Source organism: Sarcophilus harrisii, chromosome 3, assembly GCF_902635505.1.
Source record: "Sarcophilus harrisii chromosome 3, mSarHar1.11, whole genome shotgun sequence".
NCBI lineage: Eukaryota > Metazoa > Chordata > Mammalia > Dasyuromorphia > Dasyuridae > Sarcophilus > Sarcophilus harrisii.
The window spans coordinates 604,948,411-604,961,058 of record NC_045428.1 but is presented as its reverse complement, the minus strand read 5'-3'; the positions used below and the strand labels follow the sequence as shown (position 1 = coordinate 604,961,058).

At 41.9% G+C, this 12,648-nt stretch overlaps 1 protein-coding gene across 1 annotated transcript in view; it reads left to right on the top strand.

Moving 5' to 3' along the window:
• The first annotated feature begins 259 nt into the window (after window positions 1-259).
• The window catches only part of LOC116422723 (zinc finger protein 665-like), a 37,006-nt gene continuing 24,617 nt past the window's right edge, over window positions 260-12,648 (top strand). The window contains exons 1-2 of the mRNA XM_031961808.1: window positions 260-285; window positions 3,209-3,327. Coding sequence (XP_031817668.1) covers window positions 260-285; window positions 3,209-3,327 — 145 coding nt within the window. The remainder of the gene's footprint in view (window positions 286-3,208; window positions 3,328-12,648) is intronic.

Below are 12,648 nucleotides of genomic sequence, written 5' to 3'. Positions count from 1 at the left end.
CCACGAGGATGGTCAAATATGAAGTCCATTTATTTCAAGTCCGCTCAGCCCCTAAATACCTTAGTATGATTATATCACTACAGCATACTGAGCATGTGCCAACTATAGAACCATTATATCAGCATAGCACACTGCATAAGTGCTAACTACGGTAGAATTACATCACCACAGCATACTGTGCAAGCTAACTATAAGCACCCTACTATGTAAATGCCTCTTGCTGTAAGGATTCCTGGCTTCAAGTGGAACACAAGTGGACATGCCCTCCTTGACTTCTCAGGAAAGGTGAGAATATCAAAGGGAGGTAGGGAGCCAAAGCAGACATTGTCAGCAGGCTCCCTCTGGGCAGAAGGGTCTTATACCTTACCCAGAGTTCCCCCACTCTCTGCTGCCCTCCACAAGGTAGCCTTAGAGTTATTGCTATATCCTCCCTAGGTGCTACACTACATCACTAGCTCACAATATAAACTTTTTCTACCCACTCATACAAACCTTCACAGCTCCTCTAAGGCTAGAATTTGGGCTGGTACCTGATAAACCAACAGAATTCTGTCTGCTGGGAGATCTCACTGTTTCCCTCTTCACTCCTCAAAAATGAGGTTCTCATGGGCCAAGGAGAAGTGCAGAGAGCAAGACATGTTGGTCCTGGGGCACAGGGATGGCTGGAAATTAGGAAGGGGGCTAGAGAAGGACTAAATGTGGGATGGTACTGGAGCTAGATTGGTTGTCACCTGGGTTCTTGTTACCTCAGCTGGAGAGGAAAAGGAAAGTTTGGGGATGTAAACTCCCAAATGAATTGTGTGATTATCTGTATGTACATATAGACATATATGTATAAGGATGTATATATTTAAGTGTGTCGGTTTATGTGAATATACATAGATCTATATACAGATACATACATGGATATACTTAGATATGTCTGGTTTCATAGTGAAGCTTAGTGCTCAGTTGAGAATTAAAAACTTTTTTTAGAGCTTTTGAAGGGAACTCATAGATTTTAAGGATGGGATGGCTTTCCAACACTGGAAACAGCCAACATGAAGGCAAACCTTGGGGGTATAGTACCACAGACAAAGAGAAGCCCAAAAGCCAGTTTTGCTGCTCAGTGCTGGGGGGAGAGGCACTCTGTGCAATCACCTAGAAATATAGCGGGGGCGCAGTAGAAACACTACTGGATTTAAGAGTATGCACAGTTTGATAGCCCTTTTGACCAAATTCATCTCCAGAATGGTTAGATCAGCTCACAACTCCACCAACAATGTATTAGTATCTCAGTTTTCTCATATCCCCTCCAACATTTGTCATTATCTTTCCCTGTCATCTTAGCTCATCTGAGAGGCATTTGGTGTTACTTCAGAATTGTCTTAATTTGCATTTCTCTGATCAATTTTGTGATTTAGAGTATCTTTTCATAGGACTAGAAATGGTTTTAATTCCTTCACTTGAAAATGGTCTGTTTATATCCTTTGACCATTTATCAGTTGGAGAATGACTAAATTATAAATTTGAGTCAATTCTCTATATATTTTAGAAATGAGGCCTTTATCAGAACCCTTAAATGTAAAAATTTCCCCCAGGTTCTAATAAACATTTCCTAAGTACCTGTTATGTTCCAGTCTCTGAGGTAACTACTGGTTTTATAATTAAAGGCACCAAGCTATCTGGAACAGGGACATCTTGTCTCATAGGTTTAAAACCCAGTAGAGTAGCAGATACAGAGTAGAGTGAGTGCAGATGCCCAGTTTATCTTCTATCATGGAAGGCATTGAGAGGAATTGGGTGCTCTAGCCTCTGTTGTGATACGGGAGCTACCTGCTAGTGGCTATGGATATTATGGGAGTCACCTGCCAGTGGCTGCCGGGGATCCAACTCAGAGCAGCAGAATGGATCCCTTCATGTGAGAGCATGAAGGAGACTGAGAGGCAGTTGTGTTGTGAGACCTCTCCACTGAGAGACAGTTGCATTGTCTGACCTCTCCAGTCTTCCCTCTTGCCTCCAATTTATTTTATTCCCCATCCAAGGAACATCTGTTTCAGTAAAAACTGCTTTGCAACTCCTTCAGATGTCATGATTCACAGCTATGGAGGCTGTCCGGGAACTGACCTGCTCCTTCACCTAGGCATGGTCCTTAAGAAGCCTCCAAGCCTCCAATCAGATGAAAAATGTGACAGAAGGAGGAAGCTTCAATCAAGACTTCAGGATGTTGGAACTGTGAAGGGATCCAATCACTCAAGAGAGCAATTTGGAACTCTGCTCAAAAATCATCAAACTGTGCATACCCTTTAACCCAGCAGTGTTTCTACTGGGTAATGTGTTCCAAAGAGATCTTAAAGGAGGGAAAAGGACCCACATGTGAAAAATGTTTGTGGCAGCCCTCTTTGTAGTGGCAAGAAACTGGAAACTGAGTGGATGCCCATAAGTTGGAGAATGGTTGAATAAGTTATGGTGTTTGAATGTTATGGAATATTATCACTTTATAAGAAATGATGAACAGGCTGATTTGAGAAAAACACAGAAAGACAGGAGGCGAATTTAGGGTTAGAGTCGGGAGTCGTCGGGAGGGTTAGAGTCGGGAGGCATGAACTGATGCTGAGTGAATTGAGCAGAACCAAGAAATCATTGTATACGGCAACAAGACAATATGATGATCAATCCTGATGGACATATCTCTTTTTCAACAATGAGGTGATTCAGACCAATTCCAATTGTTCAGTGATGAAGAGAGCCATCTATATCAGAGAGGACCGTGGGAATTGAGTGTGGATCACAACATAGCATTCTCACTCTTTCTGTTGTTGTTTGCTTGCATTTCGCTTTCTTTCTCAATATTTTTTCCTTTTAGATCTGATTTTTCTTGTGTAGCAAGAAAACTGTATAACTATACATATATTGGATTTAATATATATTTTAACCTATTTGACATGTATTGGACACCTACCAGCTGGGGTGGAGAGAAGGAGGGGAAAATTTGGAACAGAATATTCTGCAAAAGTCACTGTTGAAAAATTACTTATGCATATGTTTTGTAAATAAAAAGATTTCATTAAAAAAAAAAAGCCTTCAGGGTGTTGAGTTAAGGTTTTAAAGAGCTTACCTCGGGGAGGGGCATCTTGTGTAGAAATCAAATCAGGCAGATAAAGCATCTGAGAAGCTGAGACTGCTTCATTTGTCAGAGGACACATTTTTCTGGTGACTGAACTTGCAGAGCTGAGAAGGCCGACTTTGAGATGGCGCATGTTGGGAACAAACAAAAGCAGCAAGGACAAGGAGCTGAGAAAACAGCTCTTTTAAGGAGCCTGGAGAGTGATCCCCAATTCGATGAAGGTGAGAACCTTGAAGGAATTCCTTTTGTCTTATGACCTTCCTCTGGGTCCAAATTTTAGGTTCCTATCACAGTTGAGAAACTACTTCATCTTGTCTGAAGAGGGGAGAGTTTAATTCCTGACACATTTATTTTTTCTTCTGTTTATGTAGAATGGGGTTGACAGACCTTGAATGGGGCACTTGCATGGGCCTGCTGCCACATCTTTTCCCTGTAGTTTCTCCAAGGGAATATACTCACTAGTGGTCTGGGAGACTTCTTTGCCTGTAATATTTAGGGGCTTGGTTCCTGAGATGACCCTTTACACTTTGTCCTCTCCAAGGGCTCCTCCTCTGCCAAAGGTTGGCAGTTCATAATGTCTAAATATTAAGAGGTATATGGAGGTCTGAGAGGTAGCCCACTGGCTCAGTGGCTAGAGCATGGGCCTGGAGCCAGGAAGACCTGAGTTCACACCCAGCCTCAGATACTTACTAGTGTGTGATCCCTGCCTAGTCATTACCCTGTGATTGCCTGACAAAATGGATCCCCTGGATCTGGTACAGAAGAAAATGGCAAACTACTCTAGTAGGACTCCCAATGAGGTTAAGAAAGGTCAGACCTGACTAAGTGACTAAATAGTAGCAAGAATATTGAGATCTGGAGGTTACCCACAAATTAGTGATCAGAAAGAAAAACACCCCTTCCTCTCTTTTGATAGATGAGGTAAAGAGGGATGCCCAAAGAAGGGAAACAGTTTGTTGAGGATGAGCCAGCTTGTGACCCTCAGAGCTCAGATTCTGGTCTTTTGGTCCTAGATACAACTCCATAGGGTTCCCCTCAAACATACTCCTTCACATTCCCACTCGCATACTCACACCTACATTCACTCTCACTCACTCATATGCTCATACCCTCTCACACACACTCTCATACTCTCACACATACACCTTGCTACATACCATGACGATCAAGGAAGCCTGCTTTATTTCTTTTCTTTTTTTTCTTTCTGAGGCTATTGGGGTTAAGTGACATGCCCAGGGTCACACAGCTAGGAAATGTTGAGTATCTGAGGTCTGCTTTATTTTTAATACATAGCAGAGAAGTGACTGGAGAGCAGCCTCTCTATGGGCTTCCTCTCAAGTTTCCCCAACTAGGCAACGAAGGGCTTGGCTTGGATGGTCCCAGAACTTTCTGTCTTTCATCCCATCATCTCTCCTCCTATGGGGTCTCCCAGCCCTCTTACTGAGACATTTAAATTTCTGTGGGACCTGAAAGCAGGCCCTTGTCTTCCCTGGCTCTGTTTCCAAATGTAGACAAGGGGAATCATGATCTCCTTCCTGCCTTTATCTTTGGACTTCTGTGTGAACATCAAGGTACAAAGTATAGAAAGGGAAAGTGAATGCTGTGTTCATTCTCCGTGACATTGTGATAATTTTTCTTGTAGGAGTTATGGGTCCTGGGAGGTTGAATGATGCTTTCCAGAACCTCCTAACCTGCCCAATCTGCAGAAATTGTTTCAGTGATCCCATCACGATATTCTCTGGAAACTCCCTCTGTCTTTCCTGTATTCCACAAGGACTCCCAGGTGCTCACATCAACTGGAGGATGAAGAACCTGGTGAATCTGTTCCAGTTGCTGAAACCAAAGCTAGAAGAGATCCTGCTAGTCTTGAGGGAATGATGCCCTGAGCATGGTGAGCTCTTCACCCTCCTGTATCAAGAAGACAATCAAAGAATCTTCCAAGTCTGCAAACACAGCAGTCTTCACCAGTACCATACCCTGACCCAAATACAAGATCCTGCCCTGTGAAGGGAAATCGGACAACCAAGTCAGCTTTTAGGCAGGGGCAAAAAAGCTGTGGCTCACGAGAGAAGGGGCTCTGGACCTCCCTGAATGATTGGATCTCCTCATTGTGTCCCACTTGGGAGGGAGCCTTTGTCCAGACTATTCTTGGGGCACAGGGAGCATTCATTTCTATCCCAACTACTCAGAAGCCTTGACTTCTTTCTGAGCTCCACCTGGCAGTCCCCTCTCCTGGGAAGCCCTCCTGAAATTTCCTCCCTCTCTCCCACATCCTTTCAGTCACCTGAGTCAATATTGAATCACCCCAAGAAAAACCAAACCCCTCCAGGGCAGCAGCTCTGAAGGAAATTGCACCCTCAGGACCCAAGCACAGGGTTTTAGGGGCTACTCATCAGTGCTCTCTGAATTCAGGTATTTCTTTTATCCCCCAAGTTTTCTCTGAAGAAGAGGATACGATCTCTTTTCCAGTTGTGGGTGGGGAGAACATGGAAGCCCACCCTTCTGTGTTCACCTCCATTAGCCGCCTTCCTGGAAAACAAAACCCACCTGACTGGACGCTGTTACAAGGAACATAGAATATGCTCATTGGAAGAAATCCCCAAATGGGAGCCATTGACCAAGTCTGAAACCCTGATTCCCAACTGCCATCTGCTGGCTGGTCTTGTTACTGCCTTGGAAACGTGCTCATTTAATCAAGTTTCTTCTCTGACCTATGGGTACTGAGTGGGGTAGTTTCAGCCAAATGATTGGCCATAAACACCACCAATTAGGAAGTAGGGCATTAAGCAGGAGGTCAAGGACTGGGCTGGCACCTCTACCACAGGCGATAGCACAGAGCACCCTGGAAGCTGGAGTCAGTGCCTTTGTATGGGCCTCGATTAGATTCTCCTGCTGTCCCCTCTGTAGCCTAGAAGCCTGTTTTCCCAAGGACTATTTCCGTTTTCCATACAACTTGCATGCCCTGTTTTTTTCTGTTCTGTAGAGCCCAGCTTCTTAAATTGAGGGTCACAGCCCCAAATAAGGTCTCATAAGTGAATGGGGTGGGGGGTTGTTGTTGGGTTTTTGTTTTTGTTTTTGGCAAAACAGGGGTTTGTTTCTTTTTCTGACAAAATTTTGATTTCTTTTCAGTAAATGTTTGGTTTCCATTTGTATTTTATATACCTATATACCTGGAGTCACGTAAAAATTTCTCAGATGAAAGAGAATGGAGAAAGTTGAAGTGCAGCTCCAGAATGTTTGGATTGTTTATTGAATTCTCCTGAAATTAAGACAAACTTGGTCTCTCTGCAGCTTCTGCCTGTTATTGCCACCTATGCCCTCTGAGTGAGCGCTGCCTGTCCCTCTTCCTCAGATGGCTTTTCCATTATTAGGAGACATGAGCAAGGCTCATGTCATGCGTGGCTCCTCCAGAGATGGCACAGCTGGTTCCCTTCACCATTCTTCCGAGGACATGACCCTGACAGTCTTTTCCACCATTTCCTCTCTTGTCTAGATATCCTGGGACTGATAAATAACCTCCTTTATTTGTGGCAGTATCTAGATCGGAACAGAATATGGAAGAATCGGCCTGCCTGGGCCAACGTGCAATAAGACAGGACTAATTGTCTTTGTTTAGGCAAAGAAATATAGGGATGGCTCAGTTAAAGGGAGTGGAATGAAATGAGATGTAGCCAGTATTCCATGGATCTAAAAGTGATGCTGGTTGTGGTCCCTTTAAGAAACTAGTCCTTTCAGATTGATTTATTCCTTTCTGATTTCCAACCTCTCCTTGCTGATGCTTTATCAATTCAAGAAGCTAGGACCTTTAATTCACAAATCCTGGTCAAAAGCACCCCTTTTGAATTCCAATAGGAGATCCGGGTTCTCCCACCCCCCATAGGATCTGAGCCAACTTGGGCTGTCCCAGCCCCCAATGTAATGATCTGCTCAGGTTTCACAACCCCCCACCAAGCAAATTCTAGCCCTTCCTGAAACCCATCGAGGAGCCAACTTGGGACTCCACCCACAGGCCCCTTTAGCTAAATGTCTCATAAAAGAACCAAGCTGGTGTCCTCTCTTGGCAGAGGTTCCAAACATGCCAGCTTTATGCCTGGCATGCAAAGGGTCTCTGATCGCCAGAATACTGTTTCTGGTGCCCTCTTCTCTTTACCCAACACTTTTTTACTAAGAACTAAGAACTTTAACTGAGACTTGAACCTTACTTCCTATGCCCATAATAAACCTCTTTTTATCAATCTAGTTTTTTGGGTCTGTAAGTTCCTTTACAGGGGACTCTTGCACTGCCACTAGACCTCATTTAACTCTCCACCCTTGTGCCGAATCCAAAGGGGTAGCGGGGGAGCTCTATTTGACTCGCTGTACTCCGAACCTGCCACTAGACTTCGTTTTCATTTGGGTACCTGAAATATAGACCTCATCCTTAGTACATGAAGTATTTAGCTAGCACCATTTTGGAAGAACTGCACCAAAGATGAGTTGAGCTCTTCACTCTTTTTTTTTTTTTTTTTTTTTTTTTTTTTTAATTATAGCTTTTTATTTACAAGTTATATGCATGGGTAATTTTTCAGCATTGACAATTGCCAAACCTTTTGTTCCAATTTTTCCCCTCCTTGCCCCCCTCCCCTGCCCAAGATGGCAGGCTGACCAATACATTTTAAATATGTTAAAGTATAAATTAAATACAATATAAGTATACATGTCCAAACAGTTATTTTGCTGTACAAAAAGAATCAGACTTTGAAGTAGTGTACTATTAGCCTGTGAAGGAAATCAAAAATGCAGGCACACAAAAATATAAGGATTGGGAATTCTATGTGATGGTTCATAGTCATCTCCCAGAGTTCTTTTGCTGGGTGTAGCTGGTTCAATTCATTACTGCTCCCTTGGAACTGATTTGGTTTATCTTGAGCTCTTCATTCTTGATGCTTCTCCAATCTGTCTCTTCTCCTCCCACATCCAACCTCACCCCCTTCTGCCTTCAGATCCTGGAAGTCATGAGAAAAAAATTATAATCCCATTTGTTGGACCCTCATCAACCTCTATCAGTTTTTCTTTCTAGGCTTCTGCTCCAGCCATATGGGCTTTCTATTCACTCTTGCCCTTTAATAATAGTCGGTCTTCATGCTTGGTACTACAACCCAGGCTGTCCCTGTGTCCAACTGCTCTCTGCCTTCTCCCTCTGCCTCCCAGAACCTCTGCCTCCCTTCCATGCTGTGCTCAGAAGCTCCTTCTGGAAAGAAGCCTTTCTTGATTTCCAAGTTATTACTCCCCCCTTTCCCTAGACTCAACCCACTTTACACAGATTCCCTAATCCCCCAGGGTTCATGGTCATGTTTTAATGGCCTTTTCTAACTTAGGGTATCTTCTCCCTTGTTGGTTGCTAAATCCCTTTTTCTTTGAACTAAACCTCATATGGATTTGTCTGAGCTGGTTCTGTAGCACAGCAGGGTGAGGTTCTAGGTTCAGCATATGAATACTACAAGAAAATTTTGATATGTCCAGCTTTCGGGAAGCTCTGTTTGTTTCCTGCTTGGCTGATTCTGATTCCCAGCTGTGAGATTAGATTGGGATTGAATTTCCAGAGAGTTATGAAAATTAAATTGAGGAAATAAAACTTAAATGAAAAAATGAGAAAGATTTTAGATTTAAACTGGAGCCCTTTGGACTCTGCCTTCTTCATCTTCTTAATAAGAATGGAAGCTCCTTGTGGGCAGAGACAGGCTATGGACTGAGGGGTGGAGAGTCACATTTCGTATTTCTGTAACAGCCAATGAATGGAGAACAGGGATGGGATTTGCACTTCCAGATAGAATATCAAACACAGCCTTTGCAGTTTCTAAAGTGTGTCTACTAACCTAGGCACCCATTCTTGCAACAAATAAATCTTCCCTGCACTTATCTGTGAGCCAGCGGAGTTCATGATAAGATATTTTGTTTCTTACACCTGCTCAGTCTTCACCACGGTAGAGGAGCTCAAGTAAATCAATATGGATAGTAAAAATTATCTGCTACAGTTACACAGTGTATACACAATCACATAGAATTTGTCTCTGTATTTATTTTTGTTTATGTATAACCTTCTTGGAGCAGGGCGGGAAGAGAGGAGAAAAAAGAATAAAGTAAAAAGAAGGAAGAAGAAAGAAAACCTACAAGTAAATAAATAAAAGATGGACCACTCTGAACACAGCCAGTAGAATTTATTATACAAGCTTTCAGGAAATGGAAACATATTACTTTATACTTTGAATCCTCTCTTTTGTTCTGCTATATACAAGACAATTTGTTTCCCAATTTTTAAGTTTAAAACAAATGTTAAAAAAAACAAAGAACCTTATGTGGTTTTTATAAAGCAGTTTGTTATTAAATACTTTATGGAAGCTAGTCCTCCTAGACTATCCTGTTTGTATAATATGATAGAGGCCAAAACTCCTATATTGGGTCCATAGTGTCACAATGATATAATACCTTAATCAACCTCTATTTCCTCAGTATGCTAGGAGAAGTTCTTTTTCACCTTCCTCTGTCCCAGTTCTCTCAGAGGCTTCTATCTAGCATTGTTAAACAAACTTTTGGGAACCAGACTGTTTTAAGAATGCACATCCTTTGTCTTCCCAACTCTTCCTGGTACTTCTCCTTCCACAGTCTATATGATTTTTCCCTAAAGCAAGCTGTCAAAATCAATTTAGCTATTACCCATGACCTCTTGCTACAACCATCTCCTTCCTCACAAGGTTATGTCCATCCTACAGCCCTCTGGGGTCTTCCAGCCATTACCATCCCCTGATTTCGCAGCTCCCAGCAACTCTCCTCCATTCTGAAAACTTACCTCTTGGACCAGAGGTATGCCTTCTGAACTCCTGTCCTAAGACCAGGGTCCAAATTCATATTAGAAAGGAACCTGATGAATATAATGTATATGAAGCAACCTCATCCTGTCACTCATCTCTTCCTTTCTATCATGGAATGAAAAGATATGGATACAATCAATGTGGGAAAGCCTTTGTTTTGGAATCCAGCTCTTGCTAACCCTCAGAAAGCTCCTATTGGAAAGGTGTCTCATAAATGTACTGAATGTGGGAAAGCTTTCTATTATAGATCATTCCTCATTGACCATCAGAGAACCTATATTAGAGGGAAGCCTTATTTATGTCTTCAGTGTGGAAAGCCTTTCATATGCAATCAGTGTGGAAAAACTTTTAGATCGAGCTCCCATCTTGCTAGACATCAGAAAATCCACACTGGAGAGGAACCTTTTAAATGTAATCAGTGTGGAAAGGCGTTTGTTCAGCTCCCAGCTTACTAGACATAAGAGAATCCACAATACAGTGAAGCTTTTTTTTTGAGGATTGTTGGGTTTTTTTTCCTGTTTTGGGTAGAAGAGGTTAGTAATGGGAAGTGTACTAGCCATAGGATTGTTTGTCCCCTGAGCCTCTAATCTAAAATAATAAGAAAGGCATTAATACACTAATGATACATGCAACAGAACAGACGAACTGAGAAAGCTTTGAAAAATGTTCTATTGAATTAATTACTAATCAAAAAAGAAATTCAGGCTTTGCAGATTGTTTCCTGATATAATTTTCTGTTTTGTGTAAATTAAAAGAAATTAGATATTGATAGTTTCCTGTTATCATTTTCATCAATGTTGAAGATATCATTACAAGAATTATTACAAGAAATTATAAAATTATTTTCATGACATTCTCTATCTTTTAAATCTAGATCTTGAATCAAGAATTCTCTTAGATACACTTGTAGATTATATTTATCATTTAACTTTTATTTTAAAAACAAATATTTTTATAGGGAAAAAAATCCTTGTACCTCTCTCACCTTCCTGAAATAAAGAATGACAATAAAAAGCAAATCTTCCCATTATAAATATTAATAATCAAGGCAAAATTCCAGTACTGTCTAATCCCAAAATGTGGGGAGCCAGCACTAATCTACAGCCACATAAGGCCAACCTTGAATAGGTTGAATCTCCAAATCACATCATACCAAAGACTTCCTGAATAGGAATCTCCTAATCACATCCTAACTTTGAATAGGCAGATATCTAGGCATCCCCTAATCACATCATAGAGCTTCCTGCCACCAGAAACATCTGAGCAGCTCATCCTTGGGCGGGATACCAACCCTTTGTCTAGGACCCCCACCCTGTACTGTGTTTGAACAACCCTGCCTTCTTTTCTACTGCTACATATATCTGTACTATTGCACCCATTAAAATGAGGCTTGATCAGATGGATTTGTCTTGCCTCCATTTTGCGTGTCCCCTCTCTCTTGCCCTTATCTCTTTTCTTCCAGGGTCCACACACTCTGCCTCGCGGGCTGAGGCACCAAAATATATTTTCTTGAGCAATTGACAATGACAACAGGATGTTGGATCAACATCCCTCTCCCAACTTCCTAACTGAGGAGTTTCCCAAAGAATTTTTGGGCCTTCTAATCTTCTCTTTCCAAATACTCTCAGTTGTCTCATCATATCTCAAGGATTCAGTCATCCTTTTTATAAAACAACATGGAACCCATTTCCCCAAGTCTTTCTCCTTCCTGAAGTTCCCTATTTCTATCAAGAACACCTCCACTGTTGCAGGTTCTTAGATTCCTATCTTGTAAGAGATTGCCCAATTATAGATCAGTCTCTTATTTTTTAGCTCTGGATGGGGGATGGAAGGGGGGGGATTTATTTTCATGGAAACAAAGAAGTTTGTATGAGATTCTGTGCAGGCTGACAAGTTGTTTGTTCCAACCAATCTGCTGGTAGTAAACTTCATTTTGTATAGTTATGGGCCAAAACTCTCAACTTGAAACAAGGATCCTTACAAGGTACTAAGTGGAATTGATGAGACAATGATTATCTAGTTTAGCATGTTATTTAATAGTACTCGAAGTTCAGTAGGACTGATTTAATCTTACAACAAATAATGGTTTCCTAGTGATATAATGATTGGTGTATATTCGGTGTAAAGCATATAAGCTGGGACTCAGAAAAACCGCAGATTCAGAGAGGCAGAAAAGACAAGAGAACTGGAGGCAGGCGCTTAAGCTCTCAGAGGCTCAGAGAGAGAGCTAGAGAAGACAAGGAGGCAGAAGCACAAGGCCTTGGACTATTCATTTCCATGTCTGTCAGCCTGTGGTGGCAGGCTCTCTTCCTCACTTTCTTTCCCCGAATCCTAGACTCCAGAAGGCCTCTAGGAAAGCTGCCCAGCCCCAGGCAAGGAGACAATAAAGGGTTGGACTTTAGTCCCTGGCTGCTCTGTCCTGGTGATTACTGACTGAAAAGAAGGCTGTCCAAAGACCTCCAGGAAAACCCAACAGAGAACATTACAGTCCTAACATTACTAGTTAGCAAGCTAAGTTCCTTCTTTCTACTCAAAACAAAGTTGCCCCTTATAGGTGACAGGTGGTAACTGGGGCTCAAACCCTGAATGTTGCTTATGCATGAACATTCCCCATTCCTGCAGAAGTTACCTATTTTTTGTAAGTTAATTTCTTATTTTTAATACACGTCGCTTTCTGGGAATTTACCTATTTTT